The 24,153-nt window shown below is 43.9% G+C and overlaps 1 protein-coding gene across 1 annotated transcript in view; it reads right to left on the bottom strand.

Moving 5' to 3' along the window:
- Positions 1-1,238: 1,238 nt before the first annotated feature.
- Positions 1,239-24,153, bottom strand: part of LOC311247783 (unconventional myosin-VIIa-like) — a gene marked incomplete at its 5' end in the record, with an annotated part of 30,650 nt that continues 7,735 nt past the window's right edge. Inside the window, 7 exons of the mRNA XM_084338780.1 lie at positions 1,239-1,577; positions 2,326-2,445; positions 13,068-13,151; positions 14,152-14,268; positions 14,639-14,824; positions 18,064-18,170; positions 18,738-18,825. Of these exons, the coding sequence (XP_084194906.1) occupies positions 1,485-1,577; positions 2,326-2,445; positions 13,068-13,151; positions 14,152-14,268; positions 14,639-14,824; positions 18,064-18,170; positions 18,738-18,825 (795 nt within the window). The 3' untranslated portion in view covers positions 1,239-1,484. The remainder of the gene's footprint in view (positions 1,578-2,325; positions 2,446-13,067; positions 13,152-14,151; positions 14,269-14,638; positions 14,825-18,063; positions 18,171-18,737; positions 18,826-24,153) is intronic.

The raw sequence follows: 24,153 nt of genomic DNA, 5'->3' as shown, positions 1-24,153 counted from the left end.
TCCTGAACTGCAACAACAGGGGAAAAAAACTACAAAACCTGTACAAAACAAGAGGAGGACCAGGTGTTCCTCAGTATCTGAGCCCCGCGGGCTGCTGGGAAACGCAGTTCTGAGACAAAAAGAAAATGTTAAGGCAAATAATGTTAACAATAAAATGGTGTTTCCACAGTGAAAGTGATCTATGGTAAACAAAGGGCACCTGGACACAATGTTAGACGTTTCATTAGAAAAGCAACACGGAACAGAAATATATATATTAAAGCATTCGCTTTTTATTCTACACCATAAAGTCTGGAGGAAGTGGTCAAACCACAACCAGAACAACAAGGAGAAGGACTGGACAGTGACATCATCAACACAATCATCACTTCATAATGTAACCAGCACTGGAATTCAGAGCCGTTTCTTTCATCCAACAACAAAAAGGCAGAAAAACCAGACTGAACAGCAACACAAGCGCTGAGCTGTAGCCACGGTGACCCAACTGATCTGCAGCCAATAGGAGCTGGGCTGTAGCCACGGTGACCCAACTGATCTGCAGCCAATAGGAGCTGAGCTGAGCTTCAGCCAATAGGAGCTGAGCTGTAGCCACGGTGACCCAACTGATCTGCAGCCAATAGGAGCTGAGCTGTAGCCACGGTGACCCAACTGATCTGCAGCCAATAGGAGCTGAGCTGTAGCCACGGTGACCCAACTGATCTGCAGCCAATAGGAGCTGAGCTGTAGCCACGGTGACCCAACTGATCTGCAGCCAATAGGAGCTGAGCTGTAGCCACGGTGACCCAACTGATCTGCAGCCAATAGGAGCTGAGCTGTAGCCACGGTGACCCAACTGATCTGCAGCCAATAGGAGCTGAGCTAATCTTCAGCCAATAGGAGCTGAGCTGATCTTCAGCCAATAGGAGCTGAGCTGTAGCCACAGTGACTGAACTGATCTGCAGCCAATAGGAGCTGAGTCTGGCGCTCGTTAAGGGCTGATGGTGACAACAGTGGTAACGTCATGGCAACAGAATACCTGGACACACACACACACACACACACACACATACACATACATTATTTATGCACACACACACACCTGACGTGAGTGTAGCAAACAGTAGGTGTGTATGTGAGCGTGCACAATGCCTTTGTATGTGTTAGTGCACGTGTGAAAGCACTCAGAAGTGTGATCACGACAACACCAGGGAGGGGGGGGGGGGGGGGGGGGGGGGGGGGGGCGGAGTCTGTAGTCCTTAGAGGTAGTCATCCTCGCTGGAGGGGTCGTCGTCATTGTTGTCATAGCGATAGTTGCTAGGGCCCTCGCCGGGGTCGTCGCTAGGGGTGTCGGAGCTGTCTCCCGTGAGCCGCGACCCCTCTGAGCAGGCGGACGGGCTGCGGCTCATCCACCAGAACTGGAAGGCGAAGGTCCGCCCCCAGCTGCAGTATTGACCAACGGGGCGCAGGTGCCGGATGAGCTCGGCGGCCTCCAGCCAATAAGAAGTTCACTTGTTGTGGCTCCGCCCAGAACGCTGCTTGCTCATCGTCGTCAGCATCTGGCTGATGTAAGAGGTCAGCAGGTCGTCCATCTTGTAGCCCTGTCACACACACACACATACACACACGCACGCACGCACGCACGCACGCACGCACCCACACACACACACGCACCCACACACACACACAGTTCACACACACACACACACACACACACACACAGTACACAAATATTATACTATAAAAGGCAAGTTTTATCACACAGTACACACACACACACAACACACATATTATACTATAGAGTTTTATTTATTATGAACTGTGTGTGTACTATGTGTGTGTACTGTGTGTACTATGTGTGTGTACTGTGTGTGTATTGTGTGTGTGTGTGTGTGTGTGTGAGAGTGTGTACTGTGTGTGTACTGTGAGTGTGTGTGTGTGTGTACTGCAAGTGTGTGTGTGTGTGTCTGTCTGCGTGTGTGTGTGTGTCTGTATGGGTGTGTGTGTACTGTGAGTGTGTGAGTGTGTGTGTGTGTGTGTGTGTGTGTGTGTGTGTGTGTGTGAGTGTGTGTGTGTGTGTGTGTATGTGTGTGTGTGTGAGTGTGTGTGTGTGTGTGTGAGTGTGTGTGTACTGTGAGTGTGTGTGTGTGTGTGTGAGAGTGTGTGTGTACTGTGAGTGTGTGTGTGGACTGTGTGTGTGTACTGTGAGTGTGTGTCTGTGTGTGTGTGTACTGCCTGTGTGTGTCTGTGTGTGTGTGTGTACTGTGAGTGAGTGTGTGTGTGTGTGTGTGTGTGTGTGTGTGTGTGTGTGTGTGTGTGTGTGTGTGTGTGTGTGTGTGTGTGTCTCACCAGGGAGGTCTCACACAGCAGCTTGCTTCCTCTCACCAGGTTGCCGATGGTGATGTGGAAGTAGGTGTTTCCACTGCTCCAGTTAGAGATCTTAGTGAAGGGATGAGTGGTAAGGATGTCCTGAGAGAGAGACATAGAGAGAGAGGGAGGGAGAGAGAGAGAGAGGGAGAGAGAGGGGGGAGGAAGAGGGACAGGAAGAGAGAGATACAGAGATAGAGAGCGAGAGGGAGAGGAAGAGAGAGAACAGAGTGAGAAAAGGCAGAATGATGGGTGTTACAAAGGGTCAGATTAAACCGAATATATATATTTATTGCTTGATATCCCTTGTATAATATTTGTATATCGTTTGATATCCCTTGTATATTATTTGTATATATATACGGAATATCCCTTTACCTGTGTACAAACCAGAGTAATATTCGCTCTCCTATTGGACAGCGACCCCTAGGCGCCAACGACCAAGCCCCCAACGGCAAGTTCAAAGGCAACTCCGGGCATGTCTCAACATGTCCAGAGTCTGTGCAGTAATACGAGACAGAACTGAGGTTGGCACTAGATAATTCACCTTACGTATAAATACGGCGCAGGTGGAAACAGCAGCACTTAGTTCATTTCAGTCTTACCAAAACCTTGATGCCTTCACCACGAGACAACGTGCAGTGAAGTGAGCCACTTTGCCTCTAAATAGAGCATTGAGAACCGCGTGCAAATAGATTGCTAAAGTGTCAGAGTTTAACGCAGTAACGTTGAGTTCGACTTATTCTAATGTGAAGTAATAGTCGATCATTTATAGTGTATCGTGCGGCTACAGTTCTTCAGTGACCAGCATTACCACCGGTTCGTCGTGTATATAGCTAGTGCACTTATCCAGGCTGGGCGGCCTAAATTCGTGCCCCCACCCGAGGAGTCCTAGGCGAGAACCGTTGGATATGTACACCGGAGAACCTACACCGGCGACTGCAGAACCATTTCTGGTTGGATTATATTGCTTTGGGACCGTGACCGCTGGAGCAGAGAACCGTCGATCCCACTGTCGTTTGGGATTTACCCCCGTGAGGATCATCACTCGGGCCCGCCTCTAGGAAGAGGCTGGCTAGCTGTCGTCCATGCTGGCGAGCATACTTGGATTACAACTGCTGCTTTGTCTGCTGATCAAGGGAGTACATGCACTGGCTCCTGTATCTGGAGCCTCGTTATTCCTCGTTGACCCAGACTTTGTACCCGAACATTCCTCTACCCCTACCGGCCTTACACCCGGAGGGAACCCCCCAGTGTCTCCAGCTGGTACTAGTGTGCCCTATGTAATTGCTATACCACAGGTGGCGTCAGTTTAGACCCATCCTAGTATTCATACTATTCTCATTGACTTACGCTCTTGACTGACTTTACGTGTGTTCTTCGCCATACAAGCGCGAGCCTAATTCTCAATCTGTAACCTAACGTTGCTTAATAATAATAAATACCCTCCAAATAGAACTTTATGTGTCAATGCCGTATTCTTGTGTGGGTGTTCACCATATATATTCATGTACTGTATGGCCAGTAGTTAAAGTACATAACTAGTAGTGGTTTAATATATCACAATCTTTAATACAGTCAGGGAATTGTACCCCTCAGTTACAATTGGTCCTTCGAGCCGGAGGGTATCAGTGTAATATCTAATATAATATTGATATTAACCATGGCCAGCGGTGAACACTCCCCAAGCGGCTCTCCCAAGCTAGACCGCCCGCAGCGCAAACGTCAGCCACCTCCCTATCTGGAGGAATACGCTGTCGTTCTAATACCTAGCTTTAACCAGACGTTAAATACGGATAAAGCGGATAGTCAAAGCATGTCAAATCCTACCGACCAGGCGACCCTGCCAGTAGAGACCCCAGCGGGTTCTAACGAAACTGACCAAGCTCACAGGGGGGACCAGGGGGGACATGACATGACTATACCCCCAGACAACGTCAACGGGATAGTCCCCGGAGAGCTCCAGGATAAAGAAAGCGCTCCAGGGACAGAACCCGACACACCACCAGAAGAGAAGCGTGCCCAGGAGATGGACCTCGGGGCGCGCCAGGAGAACAGATCTCCAACGAGCACTGTCAGAAGCCGATCACCTCCGTCAGTGTCATCCCCCAGCGAGGCGGACCAGATACTGGCGCAAGCCTTCATCGCCACCCTGACAGCCTCCACCGAACGCGATCGACTTCAGGGTGAACGCGATCGACTTCAAGCACAGACGCTTAGTGTGCGCGAACATTCTTCCATGGAACAAGAGCGCCTCCGGGCGCAACAATTAAGTGAGCGCGAACACTCTACCATGGAAAGAGAGCGCCTTCAGGCTCAACAGACGAGCGAGCGCGAACAATCTGCAGACCAACGAGAGCGCCTTCACGCGCAACTCCAAGCGCAAGCCCTTAGTGAACGCGAACACTCTGCAACCGAGCGAGAGCGCTTCCAGGCGCAACAAAGGAGTGAAGACGACCGCATAAGACTGGAGACCAGACGCCTTCAGACGGAAGAGAACATCGAAAGAGGCCGCGCCGATGCACAGCGCGACGCCGCCAATGCACAGCGCGACGCCGCCAATGCACAGCGCGACGCCGCCCATGCCCAGCACGAAGCAGAGCGCGACGCCGCCCATGCCCAGCGCGAAGCAGAGCGCGACCGGCTGCAGGCGCAGATGATAGAACAATTGATTGCCAGGGCGACACCCCCTCTCTCCACACGGAGCTCCCGGACATCATCACGACAAGGGTCTAGGGCACCTTCCCCTACTCGACCAAGCGACCCGGAACCCGGCCAACAGAAGGATCCTATCTACGTCTCCGAACCCCCTCCCCGACCGGTCCATACGAGACCCAGCAACCGGGAAGAACCGGCCTACGCCGCCGAGAGACTGAATAGAAGACTTCAGGACCTAGAAGAGGAAGAGGAAGAGGAGGAAAGTCAAGCCCACCAGCAGCAACGTACTCAGGACCAGGAGGCCCAGTACAGCCCAGACTTCAGCCCCGAGTCACTGCGCTACAAACCCCCGACCCGACTCACGGGTGAGTTTGACGCACAGTCAGCACCGAGGAACAGCACCTGGGTACCCGGCCTCTGGTACCCACCAAGTACCAGCCCACGACCACACGTACGGGGAGACTCGCCCAGGAGGCCTCTTCCCCTACGCTCACCAATGTGCCAGCCATCCATGGCATCGTACCTTGGCACACCGACGTTCCCAGACTTTACGCACGAGGACAGAGCACAGTACACGGAATTACGGATGTGCTTGGAGACTATGATGTCCGACGTCCCTGATGAGTCGTACAAATATGCCATCCTCCTCAAGCATCTCAAGGTGCCCAGAGCGCATAATATAGCGCTGGCATATTCCAACTCAAGCACCCCATACTCCGCGGCTCTAGTGGCCCTCGACCAGCGTTATGGACGCATATGGGACTACGTGATACAAGAAATAAGAGATATCGACCGCCTCCCCCCAGCCAAAGACAATAGAGCATTGGATGACCTCTCTATCAAGGTACAATCCCTGGTAGGAATGCTGGGGTCCCAAAAGGAGAAAGGGAGATATGAACTATATGCTAACTCTAATGTGGAACGAATACTAGAGAAGCTCCCTCCAGCCCGCCAAGAGCGCTTTCGGCGGCAGAGAGACCACCGTGATCCCGACGGTCCCGAGCCATCCCTCCTAGACCTGGCCGCCTTCCTCGCGAGGGAAGTCAGCAGCCTACGACTGGATACGTTCGTGTGGAGTGGACCAAGCCCAAGAGATGGACCTCGGAGATCTAATGATAACCGCCGGTCAGTGACCGTTATGCACCAAGTCGAGTCAGTACCGCAGCACAAGAACCACAGCACCCCCCGACGAAAGGAAAGTGGAAGATTGTATGCCAGTACTGTGAAAAGGAACATTGGCTGTCTCAATGTGACACTTTCAAGAAGATGACCGCTGACGAGGTGAGTCAGTGGATCAAAGCCAACCGCCGCTGCTTCCGCTGCCATATGGCAGCCGAGTGCCGTTTAAAGAAGAAATGCAGCAAGTGCGACGGCGCCCACTTGGATGTCTTACATGACAGCAACAAGAAGAAACTCGTACCCCCAAGCAGCTCGAGAGTGAACGTCATGTATATCGACCCTGCGAGCAGCGGGAGCTCCCGAGTGCTCTTGAAAGTGGTCCGAGTGATATTAAGCTACGAGGACAAGGTCATGGACACTTACGCCGTCCTGGACGATGGGTCAGAAAAGACTCTCCTCCTCGCATCCGCTGCAGCCCGGCTGGGTCTGCGGGGGAGCGAAGAAACAATGACAATCCGTACTATTAGAAGAGACCTGAAGAAGGGCGGTTAGGTGGCCGAGCGGAGATTGCGTTCGTCACCAGCCCTGGAGCTGTGAGCTGGATTCGAATCCAGCTCGCAGCTCCGGGGTTGTCACCAGCTTGGCTGGCCGTCTGCACTGATACAATTGGCTGTATCAGAGGGTGGGAGAAGCTGGCGGGGTGGGTCCGGGTCGTTGTAAACAGCGACTCCTACAGTTCGGTCGGGGCGCCTGCTAAGCGCGGATTGGACTTGAGGGGGATAGTGTGGTCCTCCCACACGCTACGCCCTCTCAATGAGAATCCGCGCTGCCAGGTGAAAAGAAGCAGTGATTGGCTGGATGTGTGTCGGAGGAAGCACGTGGTAGCCTCCACTCTCCCAGATGATCTGACTGTGGGGGGTAAGTGCGCAGCGACCAGGAAGGGACTGGGAATTGGCATACGACTAACATTGGGATGGGAGAAAATCGGAGGAAAAATGGAGGGGGAAAAAAGACAAATAAAAAAAAAAAAAAAAAAAAGAAGAGACCTGAAGACCATAAAGGGTGAAAATGTCTCCTTCACGATAGCAGCAGTCGGGCAGCCCGAGAAGCAGTATAGGATTACTAACGCCTTCACCAGCCAAGACATAGGCCTGTCACAGTACACCTACCCCATCCCCAAGCTGATGGAAAAATACGTGCACCTACGTCAACTACCTATACCGCTCATCGACGGCGCCACCCCGACCCTGCTCATAGGATCCGACCACGCACACCTCATCGTCCCAACGGACCGGGTCCACATCGGGCCCAGAGGCTGTCCAGCAGCAGTCGAGACCCGCCTAGGTTGGACACTACAAGGCCCCCTCTCCGGGTCTTCCAACCGACCAGCAGCCACTCGCTGCCTCCACTCAAGAATAAAAGAAGAAGACACCACCCTCTTACAGCACATCGAGAGGCTATGGACATTAGACGTGATGCCCTTTAAGAATGAAAAGAAACTTGTTCGATCAAAGGAAGACACTTATGCCATAACCCTCCTCAAGCAGAGGACAAAGAGATTTGAGGTCAATGGAGTGATGAGATACGCAACTCCACTCTTGAGGCGAGAGGGTATGCCCGCCCTCCACGCCTCAAAAGAAGCGACGGAGCGATATCTACTGAACACCGAGCGGCGTCTAGCCAAAGACCCCACTCAAGCCACTGTGTACCGCGCTGAGATTGACAAGCTAATCACAGCGGGACACATAAAGAAAATTGACATTCAAGAGGCCGACCAGACGACCGAATCATGGTACGTGCCCCACCACAAGGTCCACCACAACGGCAAGGATCGTATTGTGTTCAACTGCAGCTACCAGATCGGACGACAGAATCTGAATAAAGAACTCTTGCCCGGCCCAACACTCGGCCCCTCTCTACTAGGCGTGTTGCTACGTTTCCGCCAAGACAAGGTGGCCATCAGTGGCGACATCAAAGGGATGTTCCTGCAGGTGCGACTAGTGGAAGACGACAAGCCCCTGCTGCGGTTCTTATGGAGAGAGAGGATCGGGGATGAGCAACCATCCATCTACCAATGGGAGGTCCTCCCCTTCGGAACCACATGCAGCCCATGCTGTGCTACGTTCGCACTGCAAAAACATGTCACAGAAGACCCAGAAGCTGACGAGGAGGTCAGACAAAGTGTAGAGAGGAGTTTCTACGTGGACAACTGTCTGCAAAGCGTCTCGACGCCAGAAGAAGCCGAAGCCCTCCTACTCAAGCTCCGCGCCTCACTGATCAAAGGCGGCTTTGATCTCCGGCAGTGGGCCAGCAGCGACCCACAAATACTTCGCAGCCTCTCCCCAGAGACAAAGGCAGCAAGCAGCGAGACCTGGATGGCGACCATCCCAGGTGAAGCACAAGAAATGACACTAGGACTAGTCTGGCGCTTCAAAACAGACTCGCTCCATTACAGATACACACCCCTGACCACGGAGCAGGGAAGGTCGACCCCTCTACCGACCACCAGACGGAGCGTATACAGAACACTCGCAAGGCAATATGACCCGCTGGGGTGTATCCTACCTTACACCACCAGAGCGAAAATGATTGTACAAGAGCTGTGGGACAAGGAACAGGGCTGGGACGACCCCATACCCGACCACCTCGCTTCCACCTGGAGAGAGTGGGAAAAAGAACTCAACTCGCTCCAAAATGTGAACATACGCCGAAGCTACTTCCCACCCACAGTGCGGCTGGAGACGTGCCAGATAGACCTGCACGTCTTCAGCGACGCCTCAGAAGTGGCCTACGGCTCGGTGGCTTACTTGCGGGCCCGAGAGGAGGGAGGAGAAATACACACAGCCTTCATCCTGGCTCGCTCAAGGATAGCCCCCCGCAAGCAACAATCGATCCCGCGTCTAGAGCTCTGCGCAGCCCTGGTAGGCGCGCAACTCGCCACGTTAATCCAACGTGAACTCACCATCCCGGTGCAAAGAACAATCTTGTGGTCAGACTCCATGACCGTACTCACATGGATCCAGTCCGATTCGTGTAGATACAAGGTCTTCGTGGGAGTCAGAATCACAGAGATCCAAGACTTAACAGAATCAGCATGCTGGAGGTACGTGGACACGAAACAGAACCCAGCAGATGTCATCACACGGGGGATGTCCCTAGATGACCTCACACGTCACAATATCTACAGTGACGGTCCTGAGTTCCTCAAGCTCCCGGAAGAAGAGTGGCCTAACCCCACCCCACGGGAGGCTAGTCAAGAGGAGGCAGAGATCAAGAAATCTATGTTCTGTGGGTTGACGCACACACCAGTCCCCACCGACCCTAACATAGACGACTGCCCCACCCTTGAGAGTGCGCAGTTAAAGACATTCCTGTGGCACCACCCTGAGGTTCCCCCCACTACCGACATTAATGCAGCTAACTACGAAGAAGCAGAACTCCTTCTGCTACAGCGAGCCCAAAGAGACTCGTTCCCCGACGAGCTAGACTGTCTGCAGGGATCAAAGCCAGTCCCGTCAGACAGCAGACTGCTCCACTTGGGACTGCTCCACTTGGCCCCTGAGCGCGACGCCCATGACCTCATCAGGGTGGGTGGTCGTCTGAGACGAGCCCCGGACTTAACGGATGACGTCAAGTTTCCTATAGTCCTCAACAGCCGACACAAGGTCACCGAGCTCATCATAAAGAAATACGACGAGGATGTGCACCACGCTGGGGCAGAGAGAGTCTTCGCTGAGATCCGACGTCGTTATTGGATACTGAACGGAAGAGAAGCAGTACGACGCTTCCAGCGGACTCGACCAGACTGTCGCCAGTGGCGAGCACAGCCCAGTATACCCAGGAGGGCCGACCTGCCTCACCGCCACACCCGACCCGTGGCGAGGCTGATAGAGTTGCCAAGGCTCCCTGACTCCCTTGATGACGATCATGACCCACTGACTTTGTAGATTGCCCTACTCCCCACAACAGACATTGAGTAGTTGACAGGACGATTAATCTGTCTTTGCTTTAACTAATTAGGTGCGGACTAATTAGGAGGCGGCTGTTACAAAGGGTCAGATTAAACCGAATATATTTATTGCTTTATATCCCTTGTATAATATTTGTATATCGTTTGATATCCCTTGTATATTATTTGTATATATACACGGAATATCCCTTTACCTGTGTACAAACCAGAGTAATATTCGCTCTCCTATTGGACAGCGACCCCTAGGTGCCAACGACCAAGCCCCCAACGGCAAGTTCAAAGGCAACTCCGGGCATGTCTCAACATGTCCAGAGTCTGCGCAGTAATACGAGACAGAACTGAGGTTGGCACTAGATAATTCACCTTACGTATAAATACGCCGCAGGTGGAAACAGCAGCACTTAGTTCATTTCAGTCTTACCAAAACCTTGATGCCTTCACCACGAGACAACGTGCAGTGAAGTGAGCCACTTTGCCTCTAAATAGAGCATTGAGAACCGCGTGCGAATAGATTGCTAAAGTGTCAGAGTTTAACGCAGTAACGTTGAGTTCGACTTATTCTAATGTGAAGTAATAGTCGATCATTTATAGTGTATCGTGCGGCTACAGTTCTTCAGTGACCAGCATTACCACCGGTTCGTCGTGTATATAGCTAGTGCACTTATCCAGGCTGGGCGGCCTAAATTCGTGCCCCCACCCGAGGAGTCCTAGGCGAGAACCGTTGGATATGTACACCGGAGAACCTACACCGGCGACTGCAGAACCATTTCTGGTTGGATTATATTGCTTTGGGACCGTGACCGCTGGAGCAGAGAACCGTCGATCCCACTGTCGTTTGGGATTTACCCCCGTGAGGATCATCACTCGGGCCCGCCTCTAGGAAGAGGCTGGCTAGCTGTCGTCCATGCTGGCGAGCATACTTGGATTACAACTGCTGCTTTGTCTGCTGATCAAGGGAGTACATGCACTGGCTCCTGTATCTGGAGCCTCGTTATTCCTCGTTGACCCAGACTTTGTACCCGAACATTCCTCTACCCCTACCTAGGGATGGGAATTGATAGGATTTTATCGATACGATTCCATTATCGATTCTGCTTATCGATTCGATTCTTTATCGATTCCCTTATCGATACCTGATCAATTTATAATTTAAATAAATAAATTGGAAATGCAACAGAACTACATTTAGTCATTTAGCTGACGCTTTTATCCAAAGCGACTTACAAGTTCTGTACGACAAGCCATCAGGAAGGGCACAACTCTATCAGCTGAGCAACAATGTTCATCAAAGTGTTGAGTGCTACAGTGTAGGTTAGTTTATTAGGACAAGTGCATGACAGTACGGTTAGTTAGGGTTAGATATATTTTTTTTTATTCAGATAATGGTTGAAGAAGTGCGTCTTTAGTCGACGGCGAAAGATTGGACGTGATTCGGCTGTCCTAACTGGGGTGGGTAGTTCATTCCACCATTGTGGGGCAAGGACTGAGAATAGGCGACTTCTCTTTGATGACCCTCCCGGAGCTCGGATAGGAGTAGGTCTGAGGCGGCCAGAAGATGCAGAGCGTCGGGGTCTAAGCTGGTTAGAATAACAACATGCAACTTGACATTTCTGATTGTCATTTATTGTTGAGCCCCCATGTCAGAAAAATACAAAAACTGTAAAAAATAAAACATTAACTATAGCCTACACTTAAATAAAATAATGTATTTGAGATTCTCTTAAAATGTATTTATTTTTTTATTCTTAAACTAATTTAATCTATTGAATAACAGGTTGTTATTCCTCTGACTTCTGTCTCACTCACACTCACACTCTCTCTCTCTCACACACACACACACACACACACAGAGAGAGAGAGAGAGCTCCCTCCCCGGGCCCCTGTCCTTTATGTATTGGCTTGTGTTGCTACACGGACACATTTGTATGTTGCACCACTGTACTTCCTGGCTTACAGACGTGTAAATAAGCACTCACGTCTCTCATTATATGTGAACTAAAGAGTACAAGGTTTACACAACAGCCCCCACCTGCTGTTTTATTGTATTTGTACCTGTACTATCCGCTGTCAGCTGTTTATCTCTCTTTGTGAGCTTGATTAAATAGCGTTAGCTCACGTTAGCTCCGCGGCTAATTTTAGCTCACCCTGATCTAAATCAATGACTAGGGTTCTAAAGCATTCAAGTAGTTTTCACTGCACATAGAAGTAGCCAAACAGCGGGAGCATATTACCAAAACCCAGGCAATTTCGATCCCTTAAGGAATCAAATAGAGTCTGCCATGGCTACATGCTAACGTAACGTGATTGCGCAACTGTAGGCAGCGATAAGGGAATCGAAAGTCACAGGAGCCACACGGTTCCAGGCATCGGCCAATTAGGAACCGGTTCCCAATGGGAACCGGTTTTCGATTCCCATCCCTACCCCTACCGGCCTTACACCCAGAGGGAACCCCCCAGTGTCTCCAGCTGGTACTAGTGTGCCCTATGTAATTGCTATACCACAGGTGGCGTCAGTTTAGACCCATCCTAGTATTCATACTATTCTCATTGACTTACGCTCTTGACTGACTTTACGTGTGTTCTTCGCCATACAAGCGCGAGCCTAATTCTCAATCTGTAACCTAACGTTGCTTAATAATAATAAATACCCTCCAAATAGAACTTTATGTGTCAATGCCGTATTCTTGTGTGGGTGTTCACCATATATATTCATGTACTGTATGGCCAGTAGTTAAAGTACATAACTAGTAGTGGTTTAATATATCACAATCTTTAATACAGTCAGGGAATTGTACCCCTCAGTTACAATGGGGGACATTTTATATAAGACAATAATAGTTTTCTTATTGAAATAAATACAATAAAAATATAAAATGTACTGTATTGCATCACATACAAGTTACACACTAATCTAATTTAGCTACAGATAAGATAACCCTTTATTGATGTACATGTAAACACACAGACACACACATACCTTGGTCTTTGGGTCTATCAGGCTGACTCCATGTTTGTTGATGGCTATTAGCAGGATCTCTGGGAAGTTTGGCTCAGTGGTTTGCTGAAGAAACACACATATACTGTATAATAAGATAAATATAATAATAACACATATATAAGCTGCAACGTCCCTCATATGGGAAGTTTTTCTGACTTTTTGCAACCGGCACTTTGGCCACCCCTAGTGGCTCGGGTGTGCATATTTTGTAATACAATATATAGATCGAATTGAAGGCTTATTTGTTGCCTGTCGATAGCGACAAAATCCGTTCAGCGGTTCTCGAGTTACATGGCGGTATTTGAGGCTTGTGCAAAGTACACGGTATTGCGCAAAATACCACTCCCGACTCAGGCTGCAGTAGTTCTGTAAATTTTACAACTCAAGTTCAGACCTATGTTACTCTATTACGTTAGCACTAAAAGTGAATCTTTTTTCTGGAATCAGAAACTTCAGAATGTCATCTTTCAAAATAGACCAGGCTCATGCATGTGCTATTAGTATAAAGTATGTTGTTTTGGTTTGCAAAAAGAGTATGCAGTCCTCAAAAACCAAAACGAAAATGGCCAATTTTGGAGGCGGCTGTTAAGCCAATACAAACCACTGACAACACGTTATAATAACACTATAAAGCCGCCACACACTCAAACAGCTTTTAAAATTTTATTTTTCAGAGAATTGGACATGAATGTTTATTTTATAGACATTTTAGTAGTATGAATTAATAAAATGCTTTATAAAATAGTATGCCTCGATGACAAACACTTATAAATAAAGTAGTTTAGACATTTATACAAATTGAAAAATGTGTACAAACTATTTGTAAAAACATGATTTATAAAGCCCTATAACAAGATCATACATTATTATAAACAATTTATAAATGAGAAGCTGTTAATAAAGATGAGATAGTTAAGTCTATGATATGTTAAGATAAGTTAAGTCTAAGATAAGTTAAATCTAAGATAAGTGAAGACAAGTTAAGTTAAGTCTAAGATAAGTTAAATTAGGCCTAAGATAAGTTAACTTAAGACAGTGTAGATGGTTGGCAGACGTCCCTCACCTTGACTTCAAAGAATGCAGATCCGAAGGTCGGCCACTTGAAGATGAGCTTCAGGAACATCAGCTTGGCCTCTTCTCTGGACTTACCGGAGTGCTTGTTGAAGTACGCCACTACAGACTGACACACACACGATAATTAAATATTGAACTGCTAGAATTGCTTGCACACAGTCAAACCGTCACTAAACGATGTTATAGAATTGATGTGTTTACATATTTGTGTAATTGTAATTCCGCTTTTATATATCTCCTTGCACTTCTACTGTATTTATTTAATTCTTCTCTAATGTTCTCACCGTGTGAGACGGGTCATTATTGTAAATGAGAACTGGTTCTCGATTAACTTAAATGGTCAAATAAAGGCTCAAATAAATAACACGAGGCCCCAGGGTATAAAAACGGTTATTTGAATCAAAATGACCTGTGCACATGCTGCATTGTAATATTGCACAATTATTATTGGGTCAAAGACTGTGTTGTAGTTTTACCCTTTTCCAGTCATCAGGCGACAGCTGGCGAATCAGGTCCTGGGGAACCAGCTCCCGGAGCATCTTGGGAATTGTAGGAAAGTGTGATTTGTCATCCTCAAACTTGACCCGGTAGATCAGAGCTCCGAGCTGGAACACCTCCTCGCGGGAACACTTGTGGTACCCACGCAGGTACTTAGGCAGCTCCTGATAGAATAATAATACAACATATAGAAGGAGAAGAAGATGAAGGAGGAGGAGAACAATCATTATCATCATCATCACCATCAGAAACTATCTATATCATCTTTCTTCATATAATTATTTTTTAAAACTCAGATAACTGTTGACACTAATGATTTCTGTAGACCCCAGGAAGAAAACGTGCTCATCAGCACTAAAGGCTGAATCATAGTCCAGAGGCAAAAGGCAAAACCATCATATTTAATGTTTGAAGAAAACAGCATACATTTAGTTTTACTAGCTTTACGAACCAATTTAAGAGCTTCCTGGAGGGTAATAAAGAAAGTTGTAAGTTCTCAATGGCCAATTGTACAGAGTCAGCAATACAATACACAACAGGATCATCTGCATACAGATGGGTTCGACAACCATTCAGGGAAGACACAATATCATTCATATAAATAGTGAAGAGGGCAGGACCAATTGAACCCTGTGGCACACCTTTACACACTGATGTCTCCCTGACAGATAATCTTGAAACCAATCACATGCATTTCTATCCAAACCAATATTATATCATTAATAACTAAAGAGATGGCTGATAATGTGCTATGATTGGCTCTGAACCCGGATTGGTGTGGGATTAGGACGGTGATGAGAGGGAATACCGGGAACTGGTAGTGGACTTTTTCACATGGTGCGATAAAAACCACCTGCAGCTAAATGTGGCGAAGACCAGGGAACTGGTTGTGGAGCTGGGAAGGAGGAGGAGTGCACCTGTGACCCCAGTTTCCATCAGGGGAGACGATGTGGACATGGTTGAGGATTACAAATACCTCGGTGTGCACATCGACAACAAACTGAACAGGTCAAAACATGCAGAGGCACTCTACAAGAAGGGCCAGAGCCGACTTTACTTCCTCAGAAGGCTGAGATTGTTCAATGTCTGTACAAGGATGTTGAGGATGTTCTATGAGTCGGTGGTGGCGGGCACCTTCTTGTGCGCTGTGACCTGCTGGGGCAGCGGACTGAGAGCAGGGGACACAAACAGGCTGGATAAGCTGGTCAGGAAGGCCAGTAGCGTGGTTGGGGTGGAGCTGGACTCTCTAGCGAGGGTGGCGGAGAGGAGGAGCCTTGCTAAGCTCCAGGCCATCAGGGAAAACCCCTCCCACCCACTATACACAGACATGGCTGACAGGAGGAGCATGTTCAGTGCTAGGCTCACACTACCTAAATGCTTCACTGAACGGCACAGGAAGTCCTTCATTCCGACAGCCATCAGACTATACAATGCATCACTGTACCTCACTGCATCACTGAGCACAGAGTGACAGTTACCATCTTCCTGGACTCTTACTTTTGAAACAACACTGTGCAATATTACACCTACTGTAGACTTCAGTATATTTTTACTGTATTTATTTACTGTATATTTTATTCTATTCTTATTCTTAGGCAATTTGTTTTGTTATTCTTGTCCGTGACTTGTTCTGTCTAAATGTTTAATGTGAGCGATTTGCAGTGTCAAATTTCCCTCAGGATAATAAAAGTATTTCTATTCTATTCTATTCTATTCTATTAGTACAGAGTGATTTGAGAGAAAGGATTTAAGTTGATTATTCACTAAAGACTCCAAGACTTTCGCTAAGCAGGGTAACTTGGAGATAGGACAGTAGTAGGGATGTCTGATATTATCGGCCGATATTGGCATAACATTTTTTTTTTTTTTTTTTTTTTTATTATTGCAAAACAAAAATGATTAAAAGTCAGTACTCAACACACAATGCATAATGAAACTAACAATCAAGGTGGCTAAAATGACATGCAAGTACAGAAACAGGAAACAAAAAAAAGTCTATAATAATATTTTACCGTATACAGTGTATATCCAACGAAATTACCAATTATACAAATGCCTTATACAGGATATACCCCTAATACCTATTTTCTAAAACCCTACACACATATGCTCCAGCTCGAACCCCCCCCTCCCGGACCCCTCCTTGGATAGTACCTCCATTATCCCTCACTCCTAACCAGACACTACCATTATAAGCTAGCTTTTATTCTCTCCACCACTTCTAACCACATTGACATTTTGGATTCGTTGAGACCCAGAATTCTTGCTGTAGATATTTCTTGATAAATCACATCGAGATATGTAAGAAACCAAACCTTCCGGCACATTTTTTCCGGTTGAAACCAGCGTGATGCGATCAGTTTTTTAGCTACTGTGATACCCGATAAAACAAATCTCTTTAGCTGTGGATTTACTGCAAACTCAAAAACATCATTCAATAGTAATACAGAGGGGTGTACTGGTATATTCCAAGATACGAGTTTTGATAATTGATGGGTCACATCTTTCCAGAATGCCTTAACTGGTGGGCAGTCCCAATACATGTGCATAAATGTCCCTTCGTCTCCATTTGTACATTGGGAGCATTTTGAGTCTTGTTTAAGGCCCATTCTGTTCAGTCTTATAGGAGTCAAGTATGTCCTGTGAATGTAGTTAAGATTGATTTGTTGATGGTCCGGGTTCCTTGATGTAAGACGGACATTTGCCCATGCTTCTTGCCAATCAAAGTCACTTTCCAGGTCTGGTATATCCCTCCTCCAGACAGAGTCTAGTTGGAGGGTTTCATACGAGGACGTTAGTAATTGATAATAAAAACCTGATACAAAACCTCTCGATGTTTCTCTTTCATAGAAGAATTTGTGGTATCTGTGGTGTTCAACTGGTATGTCTAATGGAACACCGTGAGACCTCAAACATAGGCGTAACTGAATGTAATTTTTTTTTTATTATTAATTATTATTATTAAAATTATTATTTTTATTTTTTTAACATTTATTTAACCTTTATTTACCCAGGCAAGCAAGTAAGAACAAATTATTATTTTATTTATTGTCAAAGTATGCATAATGTTGTGTTAATTACACAACAAGAGATATATAATGTTAATTACCTGAAATTATTCAGTTTTGGGGGGGGGGGGGACCCTGCATATATCGGTATCGGTTGATATCGGTATCGGAAATTAAGAGTTGGACAATATCGGTATATCGGTATCGGTAAAAAAGCCAATATCGAGCATCCCTAGACGGTAGTTATTTAAATCATCTCTAGGACCACCTTTATGTAACGGGATCACATGGGCAGACTTCCAGACACCAGGAAATTGTCCTGTTGAGATGTGTTCCTTTAAGGTGTCAGCTCAACGGTGGCATGTTTTAAATGACTTGAGAAGAATGACGCTCACCTGGTAGTAGTGGAAGATGGAGTCAGCGAAGGTGTCTTTACCAGGAACAGTGTTGGTCCACAACTTCTTCATGAAGAACACCTGGTAGGTCAAAGAAGGTACCACACCTGCAAGGAGGAGGGAGGGAGAGAGAGGGGGAGGGAAAGAGAGAGGGTTAAATAGAGAACGGGAGGGATGGAGAGAGGAAGGGAGAGAGAGAGAATTAGAGGATAGGGAGAGATAGAGGGAGAAAGAGAGGAAGGAAAAAGACAGAATAGAAAGGGGAACCTTGATCTCTGTTCCTGACGGCATCATAAACAGCCTCACTACCTGTGACTTTGACGGAGGAGTTTTTTAGGAGTGAGATTAACCCACTGAGTTTAACCCTGTAGTTCAGTTCACTACAACTCAACCCTCATGACCCTGTAGTTCAGTTCACTACAACTCAACCCTCATGACCCTCTAGTTCAGTTCACTACAACTCAACCCTCATGATTAACCCACTGAGCCAGAATGTATAGCCAATTATGTAAAGTTTAACTGACGTTTCCAGTTTACACTGTTAAGTCAAGTTTAACTGATGTTTGCAATTTACACTGTTAAGTCAAGTTTAACTGATGTTTGCAATTTACACCATTATGTCAAGTTTATGTTTCCAGTTTAACTGATTTCCAGTTTCCCTCTCTACTACCTACCATCTTTAGCAGGACGGGCTTTCTTGATCCAGTCAGTCAGGTGTCTGACAAAGTCAAAGAAGAAGTCTCCTTCTGGTACACTGATGACCTACAACACACACATGCACGCACGCACGCACACACACACACACACACACACACACACACACACACACACACACACACACACACACACACACACACACACACACACACACACACACACACACACACACACACACACACACACACACACACACACACACACACACACACACACACACACACACACACACACACACACACACACACACACACACACACACACACACACACACACACACACACAAAATGTAAAGTAATAAAGCTGGTCACCTTGTCAGAGATATTATAATATAAAGTAATAACGCTGGTCACCTTGTCAGAGATATTATAATATAAAGTAATAACGCTGGTCACCTTGTCAGAGATATTATAATGTAAAGTAATAATGCTGGTCACCTTGTCAGAGATATTATAATGTAAAGTAATAACGCTGGTCACCTTGTCAGAGATATTATAATGTAAAGTAATAATGCTGGGAGATATTATAATATAAAGTAATAATGCTGGTCACCTTGTCAGAGATATTATAATGTAAAGTAATAATGCTGGGAGATATTATAATGTAAAGTAATAATGCTGGTCACCTTGTCGGAGATATTATAATGTAAAGTAATAATGCTTGTCACCTTGTCGGAGATATTATAATGTAAAGTGTAAAGTAATAAAGCTGGTCACCTTGTCAGAGATATTATAATGTAAAGTAATAACGCTGGTCACCTTGTCAGAGATATTATAATGTAAAGTAATAAAGCTGGTCACCTTGTCAGAGATATTATAATGTAAAGTAATAACGCTGGTCACCTTGTCAGAGATATTATAATGTAAAGTAATAAAGCTGGGAGATATTATAATATAAAGTAATAACACTGGGAGATATTATAATATAAAGTAATAACGCTGGTCACCTTGTCAGAGATATTATAATGTAAAGTAATAATGCTGGGAGATATTATAATGTAAAGTAATAACGCTGGTCACCTTGTCAGAGATATTATAATGTAAAGTAATAACGCTGGTCACCTTGTCAGAGATATTATAATGTAAAGTAATAATGCTGGGAGATATTATAATGTAAAGTAATAATGCTGGTCACCTTGTCAGAGATATTATAATGTAAAGTAATAATGCTGGGAGATATTATAATGTAAAGTAATAATGCTGGTCACCTTGTCGGAGATATTATAATGTAAAGTAATAATGCTCGTCACCTTGTCAGAGATATTATAATGTAAAGTGTAAAGTAATAAAGCTGGTCACCTTGTCAGAGATATTATAATGTAAAGTAATAACGCTGGTCACCTTGTCAGAGATATTATAATGTAAAGTAATAATGCTGGTCACCTTGTCAGAGATATTATAATGTAAAGTAATAATGCTGGTCACCTTGTCAGAGATATTATAATTAGGGATGTCCGATATTATCGGCCTACCGATATTATCGGCCGATATCGGCATTAAAATGTGATATCGGAAAATATCGGTATCGGTTTAAAAAAAAAATATATATATATATATATATATATATTTTTTTTTACATTTCTATAACCTTTATTTATCCAGACAAGCAAGTAAGAACAAATTCAGATTTTATTTATTGTCAAAAGTATGCATAATGTTGTGTTAATTCCACAACAAGAGATATGTAATGTTAATTACCTGAAATTATTCAGTTTTTTTGGGGGGGGGAACCCTGCATATATCGGTATCGGTTGATATCGGTTGATATCGGTATCGTAAATTAAGAGTTGGACAATATCGGTATATCGGTATCGGTAAAAAAGCCAATATCGAGCATCCCTAATTATAATGTAAAGTAATAACGCTGGTCACCTTGTCAAAGATATTATAATGTAAAGTAATAACGCTGGTCACCTTGTCAGAGATATTATAATGTAAAGTAATAAAGCTGGTCACCTTGTCAGAGATATTATAATGTAAAGTAATAACGCTGGTCACCTTGTCAGAGATATTATAATGTAAAGTAATAAAGCTGGGAGATATTATAATATAAAGTAATAACGCTGGGAGATATTATAATATAAAGTAATAACGCTGGTCACCTTGTCAGAGATATTATAATGTAAAGTAATAATGCTGGGAGATATTATAATGTAAAGTAATAACGCTGGTCACCTTGTCAGAGATATTATAATGTAAAGTAATAACGCTGGTCACCTTGTCAGAGATATTATAATGTAAAGTAATAATGCTGGGAGATATTATAATGTAAAGTAATAATGCTGGTCACCTTGTCAGAGATATTATAATGTAAAGTAATAACGCTGGTCACCTTGTCGGAGATATTATAATGTAAAGTAATAATGCTCGTCACCTTGTCGGAGATATTATAATGTAAAGTAATAATGCTGGTCACCTTGTCAGAGAAATTATAATGTAAAGTAATAATGCTGGTCACCTTGTCAGAGAAATTATAATGTAAAGTAATAATGCTGGTCACCTTGTCAGAGATATTATAATGTAAAGTAATAATGCTGGTCACCTTGTCAGAGATATTATAATGTAAAGTAATAATGCTGGTCACCTTGTCAGAGATATTATAATGTAAAGTGTAAAGTAATAAAGCTGGTCACCTTGTCAGAGATATTATAATGTAAAGTAATAATGCTGGTCACCTTGTCAGAGATATTATAATGTAAAGTAATAATGCTGGTCACCTTGTCAGAGAAATTATAATGTAAAGTAATAATGCTGGTCACCTTATCGGAGATATTATAATGTAAAGTAATAATGCTCGTCACCTTGTCGGAGATATTATAATGTAAAGTAACAATGCTCGTCACCTTGTCGGAGATATTATAATGTAAAGTGTAAAGTAATAAAGCTGGTCACCTTGTCAGAGATATTATAATGTAAAGTAATAACGCTGGTCACCTAGTCAGAGATATTATAATGTAAAGTAATAATGCTGGTCACCTTGTCAGAGATATTATAATGTAAAGTAATAATGCTGGGAGATATTATAATGTAAAGTAATAAAGCTGGTCACCTTGTCAGAGATATTATAATGTAAAGTAATAATGCTGGTCACCTTGTCAGAGAAATTATAATGTAAAGTAATAATGCTCGTCACCTTGTCGGAGATATTATAATGTAAAGTAATAAAGCTGGTCACCTTGTCAGAGATATTATAATGTAAAGTAATAATGCTGGTCACCTTGTCAGAGATATTATAATGTAAAGTAATAACGCTGGTCACCTTGTCAGAGATATTATAATGTAAAGTAATAAAGCTGGGAGATATTATAATTTATAATATAAAGTAATAACGCTGGTCACCTTGTCAGAGATATTATAATGTAAAGTAATAAAGCTGGTCACCTTGTCAGAGATATTATAATGTAAAGTAATAATGCTGGTCACCTTGTCAGAGATATTATAATGTAAAGTAATAACGCTGGTCACCTTGTCAGAGATATTATAATGTAAAGTAATAATGCTGGGAGATATTATAATATAAAGTAATAATGCTGGTCACCTTGTCAGAGAAATTATAATGTAAAGTAATAATGCTCGTCACCTTGTCGGAGATATTATAATGTAAAGTGTAAAGTAATAAAGCTGGTCACCTTGTCAGAGATATTATAATGTAAAGTAATAAAGCTGGTCACCTTGTTGGAGATATTATAATATAAAGTAATAATGCTGGTCACCTTGTCAGAGATATTATAATGTAAAGTAATAACGCTGGTCACCTTGTCAGAGATATTATAATGTAAAGTAATAAAGCTGGGAGATATTATAATCTAAAGTAATAACGCTGGTCACCTTGTCAGAGATATTATAATGTAAAGTAATAACGCTGGTCACCTTATCAGAGGTATTATAATGTAAAGTAATAATGCTGGGAGATATTATAATATAAAGTAATAATGCTGGTCACCTTGTCAGAGAAATTATAATGTAAAGTAATAATGCTCGTCACCTTGTCAGAGATATTATAATGTAAAGTAATAATGCTGGTCACCTTGTCAGAGATATTATAATGTAAAGTAATAACGCTGGTCACCTAGTCAGAGATATTATAATGTAAAGTAATAATGCTCGTCACCTTGTCGGAGATATTATAATGTAAAGTGTAAAGTAATAAAGCTGGTCACCTTGTCAGAGATATTATAATGTAAAGTAATAACGCTGGTCACCTAGTCAGAGATATTATAATGTAAAGTAATAATGCTGGTCACCTTGTCAGAGATATTATAATGTAAAGTAATAATGCTGGGAGATATTATAATGTAAAGTAATAAAGCTGGTCACCTTGTCAGAGATATTATAATGTAAAGTAATAATGCTGGTCACCTTGTCAGAGAAATTATAATGTAAAGTAATAATGCTCGTCACCTTGTCGGAGATATTATAATGTAAAGTAATAAAGCTGGTCACCTTGTCAGAGATATTATAATGTAAAGTAATAATGCTGGTCACCTTGTCAGAGATATTATAATGTAAAGTAATAACGCTGGTCACCTTGTCAGAGATATTATAATGTAAAGTAATAAAGCTGGGAGATATTATAATTTATAATATAAAGTAATAACGCTGGTCACCTTGTCAGAGATATTATAATGTAAAGTAATAAAGCTGGTCACCTTGTCAGAGATATTATAATGTAAAGTAATAATGCTGGTCACCTTGTCAGAGATATTATAATGTAAAGTAATAACGCTGGTCACCTTGTCAGAGATATTATAATGTAAAGTAATAATGCTGGGAGATATTATAATATAAAGTAATAATGCTGGTCACCTTGTCAGAGAAATTATAATGTAAAGTAATAATGCTCGTCACCTTGTCGGAGATATTATAATGTAAAGTGTAAAGTAATAAAGCTGGTCACCTTGTCAGAGATATTATAATGTAAAGTAATAAAGCTGGTCACCTTGTTGGAGATATTATAATATAAAGTAATAATGCTGGTCACCTTGTCAGAGATATTATAATGTAAAGTAATAACGCTGGTCACCTTGTCAGAGATATTATAATGTAAAGTAATAAAGCTGGGAGATATTATAATCTAAAGTAATAACGCTGGTCACCTTGTCAGAGATATTATAATGTAAAGTAATAACGCTGGTCACCTTATCAGAGGTATTATAATGTAAAGTAATAATGCTGGGAGATATTATAATATAAAGTAATAATGCTGGTCACCTTGTCAGAGAAATTATAATGTAAAGTAATAATGCTCGTCACCTTGTCAGAGATATTATAATGTAAAGTAATAATGCTGGTCACCTTGTCAGAGATATTATAATGTAAAGTGTAAAGTAATAAAGCTGGTCACCTTGTCAGAGATATTATAATGTAAAGTAAT

This window comes from Notolepis coatsorum (genome assembly GCF_963971535.1).
Source record: "Notolepis coatsorum genome assembly, contig: SCAFFOLD_520, whole genome shotgun sequence".
Lineage (NCBI taxonomy): Eukaryota > Metazoa > Chordata > Actinopteri > Aulopiformes > Paralepididae > Notolepis > Notolepis coatsorum.
The sequence above is the reverse complement of the archived record's forward strand: the minus strand, read 5'-3'. Positions and strand labels throughout refer to the sequence as shown.